Source organism: Haplochromis burtoni, unplaced genomic scaffold, assembly GCF_018398535.1.
Source record: "Haplochromis burtoni strain Fernald_Lab_line unplaced genomic scaffold, NCSU_Asbu1 Contig_522, whole genome shotgun sequence".
Classification (NCBI taxonomy): Eukaryota; Metazoa; Chordata; class Actinopteri; order Cichliformes; family Cichlidae; genus Haplochromis; species Haplochromis burtoni.
Genome location: NW_024582883.1, coordinates 170,050 through 188,205, shown reverse-complemented (window position 1 = coordinate 188,205; position 18,156 = coordinate 170,050). Strand labels below are relative to the sequence as shown.

General features: G+C 44.1%; 1 protein-coding gene across 1 annotated transcript; it reads left to right on the top strand.

Annotated features, from left to right (window-relative positions):
- Positions 1–245: 245 nt before the first annotated feature.
- gyg2 (glycogenin 2) lies at positions 246–15,418 on the top strand. Its single transcript, XM_005947611.3, has 9 exons — positions 246–1,274; positions 6,523–6,661; positions 8,393–8,567; positions 9,217–9,379; positions 10,386–10,512; positions 11,667–11,853; positions 12,565–12,699; positions 13,301–13,432; positions 14,136–15,418. Exons 1-9 carry the CDS (start codon positions 1,268–1,270, stop codon positions 14,253–14,255), a joined length of 1,185 nt encoding a protein of 394 aa, XP_005947673.1. The 5' UTR covers positions 246–1,267; the 3' UTR covers positions 14,256–15,418.
- Positions 15,419–18,156: the final 2,738 nt, after the last annotated feature.

Below are 18,156 nucleotides of genomic sequence, written 5' to 3'. Positions count from 1 at the left end.
GCATGAACTAGTTTTTCAGCGTCACTCTGAGACAGGATATTTCTAATTTTAGAGATGTTGCACAAATGGAAGAAAGCAGTCTTACATATTTGTTTAATATGTGCGTTGAAGGACATGTCCTGGTCAAAAATGACTCCAAGGTTCCTCACAGTGTTACTGGAGGCCAAGGTAATGCCATCCAGAGTAAGAATCTGGTTAGATACCATATTTCTAATTTTCAGGGCCGAGTACAATAACCTCAGTTTGATCTGAATTAAAAAAAATTTAAAAAAAAAATTTGATGGAAACCACTCATTTCCATTTTAATTTCTAACCTCTAGCATGGACTGGCTTTGTCGATGTTGCACCACGTATACACATACGGTTTCAACAAATGCGCTGTTATGAACAAAGAATGTAACGGTGACACACAGCGTTGCATCCTTACTGAGCTCATAATAGGCAGCTGTCACTGGGTCAGGTGGGCATCGCACTGGTCCTGGGGTTGGTTGTCACACCTGTGAGGCAGACATGTGAATGCTGGTGTCTTTTAAAAGATACATTAATGCTATCAATGATACAAAAGTCCATAAAATAGATTAGATGAGACTTTATTAATCCCGGCTTCCTCCGGGAGATGGTGTAGTGCGGTGCTGCAGAGCTGCTGGGAAAAGCTGCCACAGCCACATAGGTCATGAAATGCAGGATTTGTTCTCTTTGATAGAAGCTACACTTCAGCACTTCACTGCTTATATGCACAGTTATTACTCACACTAAGTAAACTTATATCTGAATAAATGACGAGTAACGCTGTTTTTACTGAAGGTGTTCGTGTTGTGATGGCAGCTTCCTTTTTGCAGCAGTTCGTTACAAACAGTAACAGCCCACCACAGAGTGGGGGTGTCGAGCCGAAACACCGGCTGATTGGTAACCTGTCACGCATGTGGAGTGAAAGGAGGGCGGTCAACAAAGGGGCATTAGGGCAGAGTGTGTTGCACAACATCAGTCAAAGCTTCCTTTGTGCTGGTTGAATGACCAGTTGAGCAAACAGGTAACCAGCAGCACCAGCAGCCCAGTGTCACACGGTCGGGAGGAACAACTGAATGAGCTGTGGGTTGGTGGCGTTTCTCGGGATTTAGCCGCTGCTAACCCGGGTCTGTCCCGGGCCTTTGTGATTGGCTGCTCCCACAGCGCTGCAGGGAGACTTTCACACACGTGCCGCATATTCCTGATCTCCTCTGTGGATACGTGCAGCTGTCAGGTGTGCACAAAGCTTCTGTCAACAGGAATGTCAGGTAGGTGGCTTTTCCTTTAACACACACGATCTAGTCTTTATCACGTTATACTTTGTTCTACTGAGGAATCAAGTACGCGTCAGTGTGCGTGACCTTCTTTCAATTCAGTTTTATTTATACAGCGTCAAACCACAACAGCAGTCGCCTCAGGCGCTTTATATGTAAGGTAGAGCCCACAGTAATAACTCAGTTAACCCCTCCACAGGTTAACTTCTTTAACTGAGTCGTAACTCGCTCAAGCTTCCACTCAATGAAAAACGGCGCAGTCAAATTCTGACATGAAAGTCTTTGCTTGCTGTTCCCCAACACTCTCCCACACAGTGAGCCGCGTGAAATGTGACACTCGTGCAGACAAAAGGTTAACATGCTTGTGATCTGACTGCATGCTCGGGATATTAAGCCATGCACACTCTGTGCTCTACGCGACGCGTGATTTACAACCACAATAGGAGTGTAACCATATATCCACGCATCAGAAGAACCAGCAGTGGGCTGTTATTTATTATTAAGAGTGTTCCCAGCAGAGGACAATAAAGGTTATTAAAACATACTTACATTCACAGCAGAACTTCAATCCTGTGTCCTGTCATTGCGATGGTGGCGATGCAGCCACTCTGTGAAACTACTGACCACTGCAGTGACTGTGGCTTTTACTGACACACACAAACAACAACAACACAAATCCCACCTAAAATACATCCCATCCTAAATGTACAACCACAGTTACCAACGTTGGGACTTTGTGTAAATGTAAATCAAAACAGAATGCAGATATCTTTAAGCCATATTTGATCCGAGCATCTCAGCTGTTTAAACGTAGAAATCTACTGTATTTTTTTTTTTTAAACAAAGTAAGTTGAAAACTGAAACCAGTTTGTTGTTGATGTTGTTTCTTGATGATTCAAATGTTTTTAGATGGAAGATTTCAGGCTGGTCAGCTCACAACCCAGACAAAGGCATGCCTTTCTAAAAACACAGCAGAAATAAAACGCACGTCTGGACTCTGTGTGTGACTCTAAATCAGGGGTGTCAAACTTCAACGAGCCACTTTAGTGTTCGAGTAGTACAAAAACCCCAACAGACAAGAAAACAGCCACAAATATTTCCTAAAATGGTTTTTTATGTCAAATATTGTAAAACAAGCCTGTTTGCTCCTCCCTCGTCACTAAACAAATCCTTTCAGTGAACTACCAAACAAACACACTGGTCCTCTGTGTCTGTGCACACACACAGCAGCACTTGTGCTACACACTAGTTTGTGAACTAACACAGCCAATCCCTCAGCACGTTTGTGCTCTCTGCTCATATTGCCTTCATATTAAATCACTTATTTTAACAAAAAAAGTCACTTCAAAGGCCAAACTGCATTATAATTCTTCACTTCAAGATTTGGTCTGCAAGCAGGGGTGACGTGGGCCGCAAGTGGCCCCCGGGCCACGAGTTTGAGACCCCTGCTCTAAAACCTGTATGTACTTTCAGCCTTGATGGTACCTTTGCAGAGCTGACCGCTCCACAGGCATTGATGTAGCAGTTGACCAAAGTGCTTAAAGTAACCCTACCCTTCTTTTAATACTACGAACTCACATCAGCTTAGGTTACTTCAGTCTGTATTATGCAGCTACCCTTTCATATTTGCATTTATTCTCATATTACGCTTATATTTATCTTCCTGCCAGTAGAGCTTCCCATGTTTCAGAGGTCCTTCTGCTACCGCTCGTGTATTGCTACCCACCTTGAGAGGTCATGTGTGTGCTGAATAGAGCAGGGCGATATGGCCAAAAATATTTATCACGATATATATTTGAAAATTTGCGATAACGATATAACTGACGATATAATTGATGCGAGACAAAATACAACTCCACAACATTACTAGCGCAAAAAGACAACCTTCCATTTATTTTCACTTAAACAAGAAGCTGTTTTTTATGTACATTAAAGCTTTATAAAAATGTAACAGTGCAAATGCAAATTCCTTGCTGAAAGTTTAACCAAAAGGCATTTCCAGTAGAAATGGGCTGACATATCCTGAGCATAACCATGTATAATATCCACTGAAGTTAAAAAGAGGTGCTTTGCAACATTAAACTGCAGTGTGCAGTACGTATTTTTCGGACCATAAGGTGCACGGGATTATAAGGCACATTAAGCGAAACAAAGCAGTCAGATAAATCAAACTTTATTAAACTCATTCTTCTTGCTTCCTCCACTTCTGTACCATTGATTCATTAATGTTGAATTCTCTGGCAGCTGCTCTATTCCCATGTTGTTGCAGTATATTAATGACTAACCTCGTATTGTGGATGGATTATCTCAGTTGTTCTCCTGACTGAAGTTTGGTCCGTTTACAGCATCCTGCCATGCGATTGCATTTGTCTCTAACCATGAGGAACCTTCACGTTAACTTTTATAAGTGGAAAAGTGTTAGTGTTCGTCCTCCAGCTTCACTGTTTATGTATGCTAACATAGCTGTGTGGCTAGCGATCACGTAGCACATCATTATATACCAGCTAGCCCAACTTCAGTAACCCTACAAACGTCACTGCTGTTTAGTTTCCTGTCTTCATTTATGTTGGAAGTGATAGCAGAGCTGTACGTTTGAATTTATTCAGAAATCTCTGAGTCAGAACATGCAATATCATGCTTGGGTAACTAGCGAAACTAGCGAGCTAACTTCCGCTAGCTTCCTGCTAATTTATTCCGTTAAATGTAATAAATTTTGTTTTCATGGATGCCTGGAAGTTAAACTTCATAGTTACACCTAGTAAAGCAGCAATGCTGATCGTTTTATTAAAGATGAAAGAATTTGGAGGCCTATCTCCACCCACCACCACTTCCCCTGCCGGTGGCGGACTCCCTCAGGTGTCGGTGTGCTGGTGGTTCCTTGTGTCTGGGGGTGGGCGTCCGGGTACACACCGGCTCACTCCTTGGCGGCCGCTTGTCGGGGCCTGGGGCCTGGGGCTCGCTCGGGCCCCCTTTGGAGGTGGGGTGCCCCCGGCCTCTCGGCCTGGGGCTCGGTCACTCAGGCACAGCTGGGGGCCGGCGGAGCTCACGGGCGCGTCACTGCAACTCCCCCTGGCTTCTGCTCCGCGGCTGCTGGGCGAGCCCTCATCTGGGACTCTCCTCAGCTCTTACTGGACAGTGGCGCGGCTGCCCCTCTGTTGGTCTTCCTTGGTCTCTTGTGTTCTGGGGGCCTCTGGATGTCTGGAGTTTTGATCTCCTCCATACCTGCTTCACACCCTGGAGGACGGGGCTGTGGCTCCCCACACTCCCTAGCAGATCGTTACATGGAGAAACCTTTGGAATGCAAGCATGCTGATCCACACAGGTATGCACACAGGTGTACACATGGGTATTCACAGACGCGGACTAAAGCTTTCTTGGCTGCTGCCTCAAAGCACACTGTGCGCTGTCTATCTTGCGTGCTGCACAATATCGTTTATTATTTAGTAACTATTGATATCTATGACTAGCTAGTTTATTGTGATGGTGCTTTGTTTTCTCTATTATTATGTTGCTCTTTGTTGTTTGCTGTCTCCTCTGTTTGTTTGTTTTTGTTTGTTTGTTTTTTTTTTTCTCCATACAGGTGACCCAGGAGTTGTTTTTTTTTCTCCCCCCCTTCTCACCGTCTCTTCTCCCCTTTGGTTTTCTTTCTTTCTCTCCCCCTCTTTCTCTCATTCATTCCCCCTGTCCTATTTATTAAAAAAAAAAAAAAAAAAAAATGACAAAGGATGAACTGAAGCTCTGCCATCACGTAATGTCGCATACTGCTGTTTCTGATGTCATTTAATAAAAAAAAAAAAAAAAAAAAAAAAAAAAAGATTAAAGAATTTAGACAGTTTTTAACTCTCAGTGATGCTGCAGTGTTCGTTTGACCTGAAGATACGGAGTTTAGGACCCAGATTACTCCCAGATTTAAGAGCATCTTAGTCCGACAAATACAACGGCCGCTTGCATGTTCTGCAAAAAAATGTGCTTTGTCGTGTATCTGACGGACAAACACCAAACCAGTTCCACATCACTGAAGTTGCACCATTTTTACAAACCAATTCTGGTTCATTTGTTTCACTCAACAATTGGCCATGTGCGTATGAAAACAAAGGCACTGCGCATGCGCGTTTTACTCATATTCTATCGCGATATTTCATTTTCCTATCGTTGCCTAACATTATACCGGTATTACCGTGAACGGTATAATATGGCCCAGCCCTAGTGCTGAACCTACTTTACAGTACAGGCCCCTGCGCCCTGCACTACAAAGTGAATTTAGCTCATCTGTAGCAGTGGCGATCTAATGATCAGGTTTGATGTGTTCCAACTACTCCAGAGACATTCTCAAATGGGGATTAAAAACTGGTAAGGAAGGTAGAAAATGTGCCAGTAAAATGCAACGCTGGGGCAAAATGCACAGATTGAATGGTGTCGTGGTGATTTTAGCGCACAGAGCGGTAAGATAAAACATTTTAGCTCCAGTTTATTATTTGATGGCTGAGTGTGCTCTCAGTGCTGCTGCAGATTTCTACACATCAGACGTGCTAAAACTTTAAAGCATAATGGAAATCACTTTAGTTTATTGCAGATCACAGTGAAAACAATTTAAACAGTTACTCACTGCAACAATATGATGCACAGCTGGGGCATTTACTGGTTCTCGTGAGGTAAGCTTGACAACAGGCACGTGTAAAACGTAGTGCAGTGTTCTGAACATGTTACGACTGGTTTTTTAAATTCTGTCAAATAACATTTTGAAAGGTACAGTTTCAGAGTCTGAACCTCAACATATTTTCCACTGAGAATGACCAAAATTAGTCTCAGTTGGTCTTACTAGAAGTGCATCTGCTTGATGTTAACCTATCATAGGCTCCTTAATAGGTCATTAAACAGTGTCTGGGGTGGAGTGCGTGGATTTGGACCAGGTCAGGCCTGGATCTGTCCATAGTGGCTTTCTGAATTGTATTCTTTATTTAAAATAGCTCCTTGTTCCACAAAGATCCTGAAATGTTTTAAATACTACAAGTAGTCTTTTTTTTTCTTTCTAACATGCCTTTACTGATATCACCTGTGAAAGGGTCACTGTTACTTAACTCTCAGTATGAACAGGGTATCAGGACCTCATGTAAAAGTCAAACCATGCAGTGGTTACTTTTCCTGCTGCAACAAAGAAACACCAAATCCAACAAAGATTAAATGACAAACACACGTCAGCCGGGTCAGTCAGCCTGATGGGGTCTTTTTGTTCTTTCTCCAGGTGCTGAGGCTTTTGTGACCCTTGCCACCACAGACTCTTACTGCATGGGAGCCGCTGTAGTGGCCAGAAGTCTGCGGCGGCATGGAACAACTCGCCACATAGTTGCCATGATCACACCAAATGTCTCTGAGCAGTCAAGGTGGGGGAATGATGAACCATGTGTCAAACGTTAAAAGAATTTAGTCTCACTCCCTCATGTGTGCTCGAAGTATGCTCAGCCATTGTTAAATATCTTTTCCAAGGGTGTTTTCATCTTTATGCAGTGGCTCCAGAAAGCTTTTGTTCCACATTTTGTCCTGTTACAGCCCTATTCCAAAATATATTAAGTCTAAAAATCTTCATATGTATATAAGTATTCACAGCCTGTGTTTAATGCAGCTTTTGCAGCAATTACAGCCTCAGTTCTTTTCGAGTATGACTCTACAAGCTTGATGCATCTAATTTTGGGCAGATTCTCTCATTCTGCTTTGTGGAACTGATCAAACAAAGGTGGGAGATGTTGGTGCACAGTCATTGTCTGAGTCCTACAGAAATGTACATTCAGGTCAGGACACAAGAGATAAAGGGAGACATCAGGCTGAAGAAGCAGTTCTATCAGGCTTGGTTAGCCTGTGGGACTTTGGAGCCAAGACCTCCTTAAACCCACTGACACGTCTTCTGTAGAGGACGCAGAGTCTGGGGACGGGTGGATGACTCCTCCATCACTGAGGCCGAGGTCACTGAGGCAGTTAAACAACTCCTTGGTTGCGGGGCCCCGGGGGTGGATGAGGTTCGCTCTGAGTTCCTGAAGGCTCTGGATGTTGTAGGGCTGTCTTGGTTGACACGCTTTGAAATGTTGCATGGTCAGGGGTGGTACCTCTGGACTGGCACACCTGGGTGGTGGTTCCCATTTTTAAGAAGGGGAACCGGAGGGTGTGTTACAAATATAGGGGGATCACACTCCTCAGCCTCCCTGGGAAGGTCTATGCCAGGGTGCTGGAGAGGAGAGCCCACCATCCATTAGTCCAGGGGTGGGCAACTCCAGGCCTCGAGGACCGGTGTCCTGCAGGTTTTAGATCTCACCCTGGGTCAACACAGCTGGATCACATGATTAGTTCATTACCAGGCATCTGGAGAACTTCAAGACATGTTGAGGAGGTCATTTAGCCATTTAAATCAGCTGTGATGCATCAAGGACACATCTAAAACCTGCAGGACACCGGCCCTCGAGGCCTGGAGTTGGACACGCCTGCATTAGTCAAACCTCTGTTACAGGAGGATCGTCCCAGTTGCGCAAAACTGGACCAGCTCTTTACCCTCTCAAAGATATTCAAGGGTGCATGGGAGTTTACCCAACCAGTGCACATGTTTTGTGGGCTTGGAGAAGGCTTTCCACCGTGGCCCTCAGTGTTCTGTGGAAGGTGTTTTGGAAGTATGGGCGTATCTTGCCCGTTTCTACGAGCCATTCGATCCTTATCAAACTGTTGTAAGAGCTTTTAAAAAAAATAAAAAAAATTGCATCCAGACTTTTCCATTATGGGTTATTGTGTGTGTAGAATTTGGAATTGGGACTGTAACATGAAAAATGCAGAACAAGTGAAGTGCTGTAAATACTTTTACTCTGGTCTGAACCAGGTGATGAAACTTGTAGTTGTGGTCTCTTTTCATATAGGAAAAATTCAAAGTGAAGTAAGTGACCCACATTTGTCACTACATGAAGTAACGTTAAGTTGGCATACTGGCCACATGTTATTGGGATGGGAGCAACAAACATAAGGTGAAATGGGAGCTGTGTGTGAAAATGTTAGGTGTCCCATTACTCTTGAACAAACAGGCTCTGAAGGTGCATCTGCTAAAAATCATATACTGACGTTTATGAATCGCCCGACAGACTCGCCCTTGAAGATGTGTTTGATGAAGTGATTGCGGTGGATGTGATGGACAGTGAAGATTACCACCACTTGTCCTTGCTGGGACGTCCTGAGCTCGGTATCACTTTCACTAAGATCCACTGCTGGACTCTGACACAGTATAGCAAATGCGTCTTTCTGGATGCCGACACTCTGGTGAGTTCACTGACACATGCCGATATGTCTGAAGCTGGTTGAGGGGAGGATCACAAACACTCGGGGTGGGAGCAGTGGGTAGCAGTTTCCCTTGTGTCCTTGTAGTGAAGGCACATTTGAGCCAGTCGCCTTCTCAGCACAGAGGAAATGGTGTCTCACAGATATCTTCATTCAGCATAGAAAAAGAGTTTGTTACAATAACAATAAAAACAAGAACAACCCTAGTTTTCTTTTCTGTGCTGTAGCCAAGTTAGAACAGTCAGCTCGTTTTTTATTAGAGTGGGATGTAATTGTAGAAAGTCTCTGTGACGATATATTACTCCAGGTGAACTGAGAGGGTTTGTGCTTCTGACCAGGAACAAACAGCAGAAACACACATATAAGCTGCTCGCCTTCAAACTTCACAGCAGCTGTGATCTGTGTTCAGAGGAACAACTAGAGTGTCACACTGAAACGGATCAATGGCAGGCTGGTTCACTGGTCAACGTGCTTTCTGTAAAAAAGCACGTTTGAAGACTAAAACTTGTTTTTTTTTTATCCCTTATGACGCCTGTTTCTACACAAAGGTAACATGTATACCTCCAGATGTCAACTTAAGGTGGATGAAGTCCGTGTAGATGTGAGTTTAGATGACCTCTGGTCTCCTCAGGTGCTGTGTAACGTGGACGAGCTGTTTGACAGGGACGAGCTGTCAGCCGCTCCTGATCCCGGCTGGCCCGACTGTTTCAACTCAGGAGTGTTTGTCTTCAGACCGTCCCTGCACACTCACACCAGACTGCTGGATCACGCCAGTCGCCACGGCAGCTTTGATGGTAACACACGACTACACGGGCTCAGGCACAAGCAATGAGCTACAGTGCTTTGAATTCCAATGGCTCAACTAATTGGAGTCATGTGCTCATAGAAAGCAAGTCAATGATGTTTTATTCCCAACAAAAATATTCAGTCAGCTTTTGGTTTTGTTCTGATCAGGGAGAGAGCGGTGACTGGTCTGATTCAGAAATGCATTATATTATGTCAACCTAGCCTCACCAGGACACCAGGACTTCAGCTATCTTAGTCAGGAAATCCATTGACATAATGCTTTCCCTAGCCCCTTACCTAACCATTAAAAATGAATGCCTAACCCTGACCCTAAACCGAACCATAACCTAATTGCAACCCTGACACTAAAACCACAGTTTGAGCCTCAAAAATGCCTTCAAACTTGTGAGGACCGGTGAGTGTGTCCTCACAAGTATAGTAGAATGCAGATGTCGGTCCTCACAAAGATAGCTAGACAGGAACACACACACAGAGGCAGCCTCTGGTGGGTGTGGATCTCACAGTTAACCCTTTCACAATGAACTCTTGGACAGCTTTGCATCAAATGCACTGACATCACATCATGTTTTTAATGTGCAGGATCCTTTAGCACCTGCACACCTACCAAACTTTAGGAAGAATAAAATAAAAGAATATTGAGATTTTGGCCTGTTTTCAGCTCTTTATATCAGGACTTTGTTTCAAGGATTTTTAAAAAAAATCAAATTCCTTGAATTACTCGATGAATCGTTGCAGCCGTTGAGCTGATCTGAGGACAAATTCTTTGCTTTGATGCTTCGTTTATCAACTGCGGCCTATACTCAATTAATGCATGGAAGGATCAATAGGGTACTCGATTACTAAAATAATGGCCGCAGTCCTTGTAAATGTTGTGCTGATTTATTGTTCAAACCTGGGTAATTGTTACACAGTCACACAAAAAAAGGGGAACAAAAGATAAAAACCATACATTGAATTTGTTTTATTGTGGACTTTGTTCTTGTGTGCTGACAGGAGGAGACCAAGGACTGTTGAACTCTTTCTTCAGTAGCTGGTCAGTGGAAGACCTCAGTAAACACCTGCCGTTTGTTTACAACCTCAGTGCCAGCTCGGTCTACAGCTACCTTCCTGCTTTCCAACAGTGAGTGTGTCTGCGCTGCCTGTGGTTCTTTTCCACTTAAAACCCTCAGTTAAATATCTCCACATGTAAAGGCTAGTTCTAGTCCTATAATGCATGTCATTGTTTTGGGCATAAATCAAACAGTTTTGTATTTATTGTCACAGGAGCATCATCTGCTGCCTGCATCACTGAGGTGAAAACATATTTGCTAGACGTGCAGTCGGCACTGAAATAAAACTTGGATAACAGATCAGTCGCTGACATCACTCTGAGAAATCTCTTTAATCTGGACTCCAAAATCTACTTTTCTTCAGAGGTGGACTTTCTATGCTCGTCTTGTCGCTTTAGCTGTCCTCTTCCATCTGTGCAGGATGTGTTTGCACAATGCCGTCGAAGCAGAGCCGTTAAAGTTGACTCCACACGCCCTCACTGACCCTTCACCCTTGTGCTCGGTACAGAACTGCCAGACTCCTGAATGCTCCATGATATATATGATATATACATGTCCAACTGCTGCTGTACATGATCAGTCTTAATGCTGCAGTTTTGAATGTGGCATGAAAAGCTCTGTATGAAAAATGCTGGCTAGAAAGCACTTATACATAGAAACGTGCTGGTGTGAATGAGGCAGTCGGGTAAAGTAGAAAAGTGCTGTAGCAGAAGGCCACCAGTCCATAACCCTGTTGGTGTGAATGTGTCCTGGTGTTTTCGACAACGCTTTGCTTCTTTTTCATCTCTGTGTTAGTGTGACACTTTTCAGCTGGTCTATGAAGGCGACCGTTGATTGGATGCTGCAGTTATCTGGCTTCAGTGTGCTTTTAGTATAACATCTGTAGTATTGTAGTGTACCTTAATATTAGGATCAGGAGGGTTTTTAAGCCCTGCACGTTTTCTGTTGTTCGTTTTTAATTTGAGCTAACTGTGCATCTCTGCGTTGACTGTGAATGTAATCTTACAGTCTGAACACAACTGATAGAGTTCTTATGAAACGAGAATAAACTGACAGAAAACAAACGGTGACAGCTGATGACGCTCCAATGAACCTTCTGGAACATAAATATAGGTTTGAGGAATTGATAAATTGGGAAATACTCTGAACCGTGTGGGTTTCAGTCTCCTCTGTGTTACTGGTTTCCACAGTTGGACATGTTGGAGTTACAGTTTTGTTCTTGCAGGTTTGGCCACAATGCAAAGATCATCCACTTCCTTGGAGCAGACAAACCCTGGAACTCGCAGGGAAACAGCAGCTACTCGCACAACATGGAGCAGTTTGTGTCTCTGTGGTGGAAGGAATACCTTATTCACACGGTGTCATCTGCTCCAGTTGTCCAGCCCAAGCAAGAGCAGAAGAAACCACAACAGGTAGGAATGTGCATGAGGGCGGGTAGGACAGTAAAGGTTTAATCGGGGGAAACGGAACAGGTGTGGGACTCACTGGTGGGTGGAGGTCCAAAGTCACACACCAGGAGTCAGAGGAAGGGATCTGAGTGGGACAAAGACAAAAATGACATCTGAAGCTAAAGACTGGCTTTAAACAGCAGCAGACGTTACCAGCATGAGTTACAACTGAGCTATGCAAACGTTCACATGGGATGAGCCATCAGTCTGATAGTGAAACCCCCGAGATGTCTCTGCTTTACCATCATGTGCCTGTGCAGTACAGCAGCTCACAGGTGGTGTCCTTGTTAGTAAACCAGTATCACTGTCATGATGTTGTAGTGAAGGCACCAGACTGGCTTACTCACACTGTCTGGTTTAAATCTGATGCTTTGTTGGACTCATGTAAGGATACATTGTCACCAGTTTGCTGGATTTTGTTTCATTGTGAAGAGTGTTGCTTTGCCACGTTTGGCAGATGCTCTGCACGTTTTCTCTGCAGCCGCTCCAGCACCAGTTTTCACTGCTGACTTCTCCCTCTGTAGCTGAAGATTTGTCAATCTGTCACATAAGTTGCTGCAGAGTTTGGCTGCAACATGAACGTGGCAGCTAGACGTGTCAGATGGCTGTGCAGCGCTGGTCTTGGTTGTCAGCCCAACATTTACTATCCTCCTCCTTTTTTTTGTCTTTGTGCAGATCCAAGAAAGAGAAGCCAAGATGCCGTTTACAGAAAACTTGGACACCTCGAATTCACTGCTTGCACATTTCCCTCCTCCTCCTCCTCCTCCTCCTCCACCAGAGTACCTTTATTCACAGTCTGAACCAGCTGTGGTAAGCTGAGACTGACATGCTGATCTGTATGTTAAGCTCTTGGACAGTTTCTGTGTTTTGTTGAAGCATCATTTTTTGCTTTTGTTTATTACTAAATATAATTGTCATAGCTGTGCATCTCATGAGTCAGAGTAGGGGGATTAACTACTTTAAACACAAGTCAGACTTTTCCTCTAAGTACTCATTCCATATAATCTCTTATCAGTACATTAATTAGCTTAATGAATAACCTTATTAGCTAGTTGTGTTTTTCATATATCATAGTAATGATTGTAGTAGTTGTGAGTATTTCAGCCTGACTTCATTTGACTCCAGGAAGAAAAAACACAACAAGACAGGGATACAGCCTGCTGTCTGCCACAGGCCTCCGAGCTTCTCGTTGTCTTTGGTCATTTGTTTAATTCATTACAACTTGATGCACTGTGTTTATACAAGCTTGTACGATTAGTTTGAACAACCACATTCCCTCCAGTATGATCACAGCTATGAACATGCATCAGCAGAGTTATCCCCACGATCAGGTGATGTAGAAGCTTTTACAACAGCGTACGGCACATGCAATCACGTTTGCTGTTTAGTAAAATGATTCCTGCGTCTGCAGTGTTCCCACACAGATGGCACACAGTTGGAGGAGGAGTCGAGATCGTCTGAGGAGTCAGAAACTGAGGATCCACCTTTGGGGGCAGAAGGCTCTGAAAGCAGTGACGTTCCTGCAGACACGGCTGCTGATCCCGTATGTAGTCCTTTAAACCATAGAAGTATGAATTTACAGCTGCCAAATTTATGTTCTGTAAAACAATTTATGTTGTAATAATCTGCAGATTTTGCTTGTCAACAGAATCGCAAATGAAACCGTAATTATGTCATTCCTTAGACTAGTTGTGACGGCCCCTCAGACGTAGTGTGGAAGTATTAGCACGTTCTCCAGGCTCACAGCAACTTAAAGGTTTCAGTGAGGTGTGTCTGAGCCAGCGCTATGCAGGGCACATTCTTTCAAGGCAACACTGGTTGCTCAAAACCGCACAGAGCACATGCTGGTGGCAGTTATCATTTTGATTTGGTTTACTTACAATATTTCAGATCGATGTTTATTGTACCAGTTGAATCTGTTCAGAATGAAGTAGAGCTACTGCACTGGTTGAAACGTCCTTTGACTGTCAGTGTTCACTTAAATGTGTGGCACAGAGTAGCAGACAGCTTGTGAAAGCTTCACTTGTGTTGCCAGAACATGATTCATGGAGCGGTGGTTTTGTTCTTTTTAGCTACTGTGATACTCCTCTTCCTCTTCACAGACGATTCACACTGACTCTTTGTGTTTACACTGTGTTGTCTTTGTGTAAGAATTCAAATCCGGCCAGATTTCAAAACGAGACTTCTGTTAAATGCATCTATATGGAATAATTATGTGATGTTTATTTCCCACTTTGTCGTGGCAGACACCTGCAGACACTGAGCCGCTGGATCACCGCAGGCTGTGGGAGATGGGACAGGTGGACTACCTCGGCAGAGATGCCTTTCAAAACATCCAAAGGATGCTGGACCGCTTTTTGGATTAAAAAATGTCAAACTTCATCAGCCTTAGTGTTTCCATGTTCTGTAGTGTGGTTACTAAAATGCTGGGGTTTGACAGTTTGCATGCCTTAATACATAGAAGGGCACACAAGTATTTATAAAAACTGAAGTTACACACAGTAACACGCTTTTTATCTGTTTACATACTGATTTATTTATTTGAGCAGTCTGATAGACATCTACATCGTTCATAGATGGTTTGGTTTTGTTTTTAAAGTATCTCCCCTGTGCTGCTTATTACTAGATGGCCCAGTCAGGACAGAGGAGAGCTAGTACCCGTTTTAGTTTCTGTAGTTTTCTTTTCTTTTTGTTTTATTAACCTGTGCTTTCTTGGTATTGTGCTGGACTAGTCTTCATCATTCTCTGACAATGACCACAGGCCAAAACCTGTTGATCAAAGCTGTTCTTTATACTCCAAGTGTTCTTTGGACCCTTGTTTTTCTCCATGCACCTTGGAAGTAGGTGACGCTGTGGCAGGAACAGCCTTTGTGCTGGAAGTGGCAAATGCAAAATTAATATTGCATGTGAGAATCATAAAAATATGATACTTTAATTGGAAACTTTAAATTGCCCATAGGTGTGAATGTGAGTACAAATGGTTGTCTCCTGTCTATATGTTGGCCCTGCGACAGACTGGCGACCTGTCCAGGGTGTACCCTGCCTCACTAAGACAGCTGGGGTGGGCTCCAGCACCTCCCGCCATCCTGAAAAGGATAAGCGGAAGCAGATGGATGGATGGATAGTTTGAAGTTGACTTTAAGTATGCACTTGGCTTTCAAACTTGGATGATTTGAACACCAAAATGCAAGATGTCATGCTACTCATATCCCACCGAGTCATGCAAAACTTTGATCCATTCTTTTAAGACGGTCCTTATAAACACATAAAGATTTATGACTATCCTTATAAATAATGAAAATCCAAAGAATTTACAGAAATTCTGAAAAAGAGTGACTCCAAGATGAATAAGTTGTAAAACCTTCAAGGAAAAGGCCAAAAAGGCAGATGCTTGACCCCTGGAGTCTGTCTATACACATGCTTGTTTAAATATTTAAACCTTTAACACTGGCACTTGTCTGGTGATACCACTAACACTCACTGATGGCTAATAGATGTTTTTCCCATTAAATATGGTTGCAGTCCTTGAGTTGGTTTTAAATGACTTTTGATATGAACGATTAAATAATGACCAAATTCTACATACCTCAGCACTGACACGATCTGACCAGTACACACACAATGAAAAGGCCTAATGTCTCAGAGTAGTGGATGAGAGGACCTGCAGCTCAGCCATCAAGGTCTCGTTCACTCAGTGTTGACTGGAGTGGGCTCCAACCCTAACCCTGTCTCCCGATGTCTCCTCCACTCTCATGAGACTGCTGGGAGATGGAACAAGCCCTGTGGGCGCACACAAGGATGTCTTTTCCTCGATGAGCTCAGCTGCCGCTTCATGCCAGCAGCAGTGATATGGACACAGCAAAGATACACCTGTGGCCAATACCTGCAGAACCATTCTTTTTTTGGAGGTTGTCTTCTTATTGCCAGTGTACTACGGTGTTATTTTTGTGCCTCTATTCTGAGCACACGTAAAGAATTTACAAATGTACAAATGCTGCATTTTGAGGAGAAAATAATTTTGAGCAAAGAAAAGTTTAATTTGAGCGAACAAAATTCATTGCTGCATGCAAGAAATGTATTTGAGTGTTTGCTATTATCCATATACACACACAATAACAGCCCCTCTCGCTCAGCTGTTGGCATTTGCTCTTGCTCAGATCTCTGCTCTGTGTGCTCACAGACATCTGCTCTCAGTGTGTCGTTCTCGCTCACATCATCTCTGCTCTCTGCACACTCAACTCTTTCTGTGCACTGTTATAAATCTGCCACAAAACCAACCAATCACAGACTTGGATGCAAAACTTATGATTGGCTGTTTTGGTCTCCAATCAGCTCTCTAGCTACTGCATTCGGGAAACATGGTCCAGAATGTAACTAAATCCATTTTCGGTTAGTATTGTAGCGTCCCTCCGACAGAAGACAGAGACTATCGTTATTCCGGTTACCTGGTGTTATATTAGGAACAGTAACACCGGCTACTGTGTGCCATAGCCAACGCCAAAACAAGAGGGAAAAACGCACTCTCTTGAGTCAAAACAAACCCCCAACTTGCGCTCCTTTTTCCCTGCAAACACACACAACAACATTCTCTAACACCCCCAAACACTCTCAGCCAACCACACACATGCTCTTCTCCAGACTCTCTGCCATTGGTAGATGATCTGATTGACAGGCCAAACGGCCTCTAGACTACTACACATTCAAGGATACTCAAGGATAGTCCCTCGCCGGGCGGATAAAGTCTCTCAGGTGGCCTGGTGGTCTATGGTGCCTCCTTGGGCGAAGGTGCCACATCTGAAGCGGCCACAGGCCCAAGGCTCACGGGGCTCACTGTAGGGGGAGTCACAATGGTGATGGAAGAGTCTGTAGGGGTGGAGTCCAGGTCTGTCCGTGCCCCGATAGGGGGCCAGTGTGTCCTGGTGCAGGGCGACCTTCCTTCCCCTTGGGGGGGTAGTTGTACCCTGTACACCACTTCCCCCAGGTGTTCCAGGACCTTACAGGGCCCAACCCAGTTACTGTCCAGCTTGGGGAATCTGCCCTTTTTCCTCCAGGGGTTGTACACCAAGACCAGTTCCCCAATGTCAAAATGTCGGCCTCTGGAATGGATGCTGTAGTTCATCTTCTGCCCCACCCCCGCACTTATTAGTTTCCTTCAAGGAAAGTCATGAGCAGACTCCATGCGATCCTGGAGCTTCCTCGCATAGTCAGAACCTGGTTGATCCTCATCAGCATCAGAGGGTCGGTCCATCATCATTTCTGCTGGAGTCCGAATCTCCCTTGCACAGATTTTGGGGTGGGCCAGTCCTTCACAGCTTGGATCTTATCATCCATGGTGCCGACCCCCCCAGCCCCCAGTGAGTGGCCTAGGAACGTGACCTGACATTGCATGAAGCAGCATTTCTGTGGGTTGAGTTTTAGCACTGCTGCCAATACCCTCTCCAGGACCCGTCTGAGGGCCCCAAGGGCAACGTAGAAAGAAGCACCATGTACCAAGATGTCGTCCAGGTACACCCAAGGCTGGACTGGGACAAAAAATCGGCCCGGGCATTTTGACTAGAGACCGGCCCACCAGGATAAAGATAGAAAATGTGACGTCATTCAGGGGTAAAACCGCAAAGGATTCTGGGAACTTGTGGCAAGAGGTACTAGCGCACGCAGGCTTTCAATTGAAATCAGTCACACAGCGATAAAAACAAACCCAAAAAATGGCAAGAAGCTGTTGTATTATTAACTGTAATAGCCGGTCACATGACAGCCACGGGAAGCCAACGGGTAAAGAGATCGTTGTTTTTTTTTATCGGATTACGTCGTTGAAGAGAAATTTTTTAAGCCATGTTTCCGAAGTAAGAGCCGACGGATGGTCTGGATATACCAAATATAACGTCCCAGAACCCTCCAGCTCACAGGTTAGTCTGCTCCAAGCATTCCCACAAAAGTCAGTGTTTTGTAGTAGTTAATACGTCATTTTTCTTAACATAATTGGTTACAAGCAAGTCTGGCGCTGAACAGAAATTGTGGCGCTATGCTCCTTTATTTATTGTGTTTATTGTGCATAAATAGTAAATTGTCCTGACACAATATTGCGTTTCGCTTCTGTTATTATGGTACATTGACAAATATACTTTTATTCACAGGATAAAACAGTTGTTTTGTATCACTAATTGTCCAGTGCGATTACAGCATACAGTATTATTGTCACTGCTACATTTCTGTGATGCTGCCAGAAATTATTTCCACTACTAATTAATTACCGTTGAGCTCAAAGGT

Coding starts and splice junctions, on each gene's coding strand:
- gyg2 (XM_005947611.3), top strand. Junction 10,513..11,666: donor TACCTTCCTGCTTTCCAACA/GTGAGTGTGTCT, acceptor TTGTTCTTGCAG/GTTTGGCCACAATGCAAAGA. Junction 11,854..12,564: donor AGCAGAAGAAACCACAACAG/GTAGGAATGTGC, acceptor GTCTTTGTGCAG/ATCCAAGAAAGAGAAGCCAA.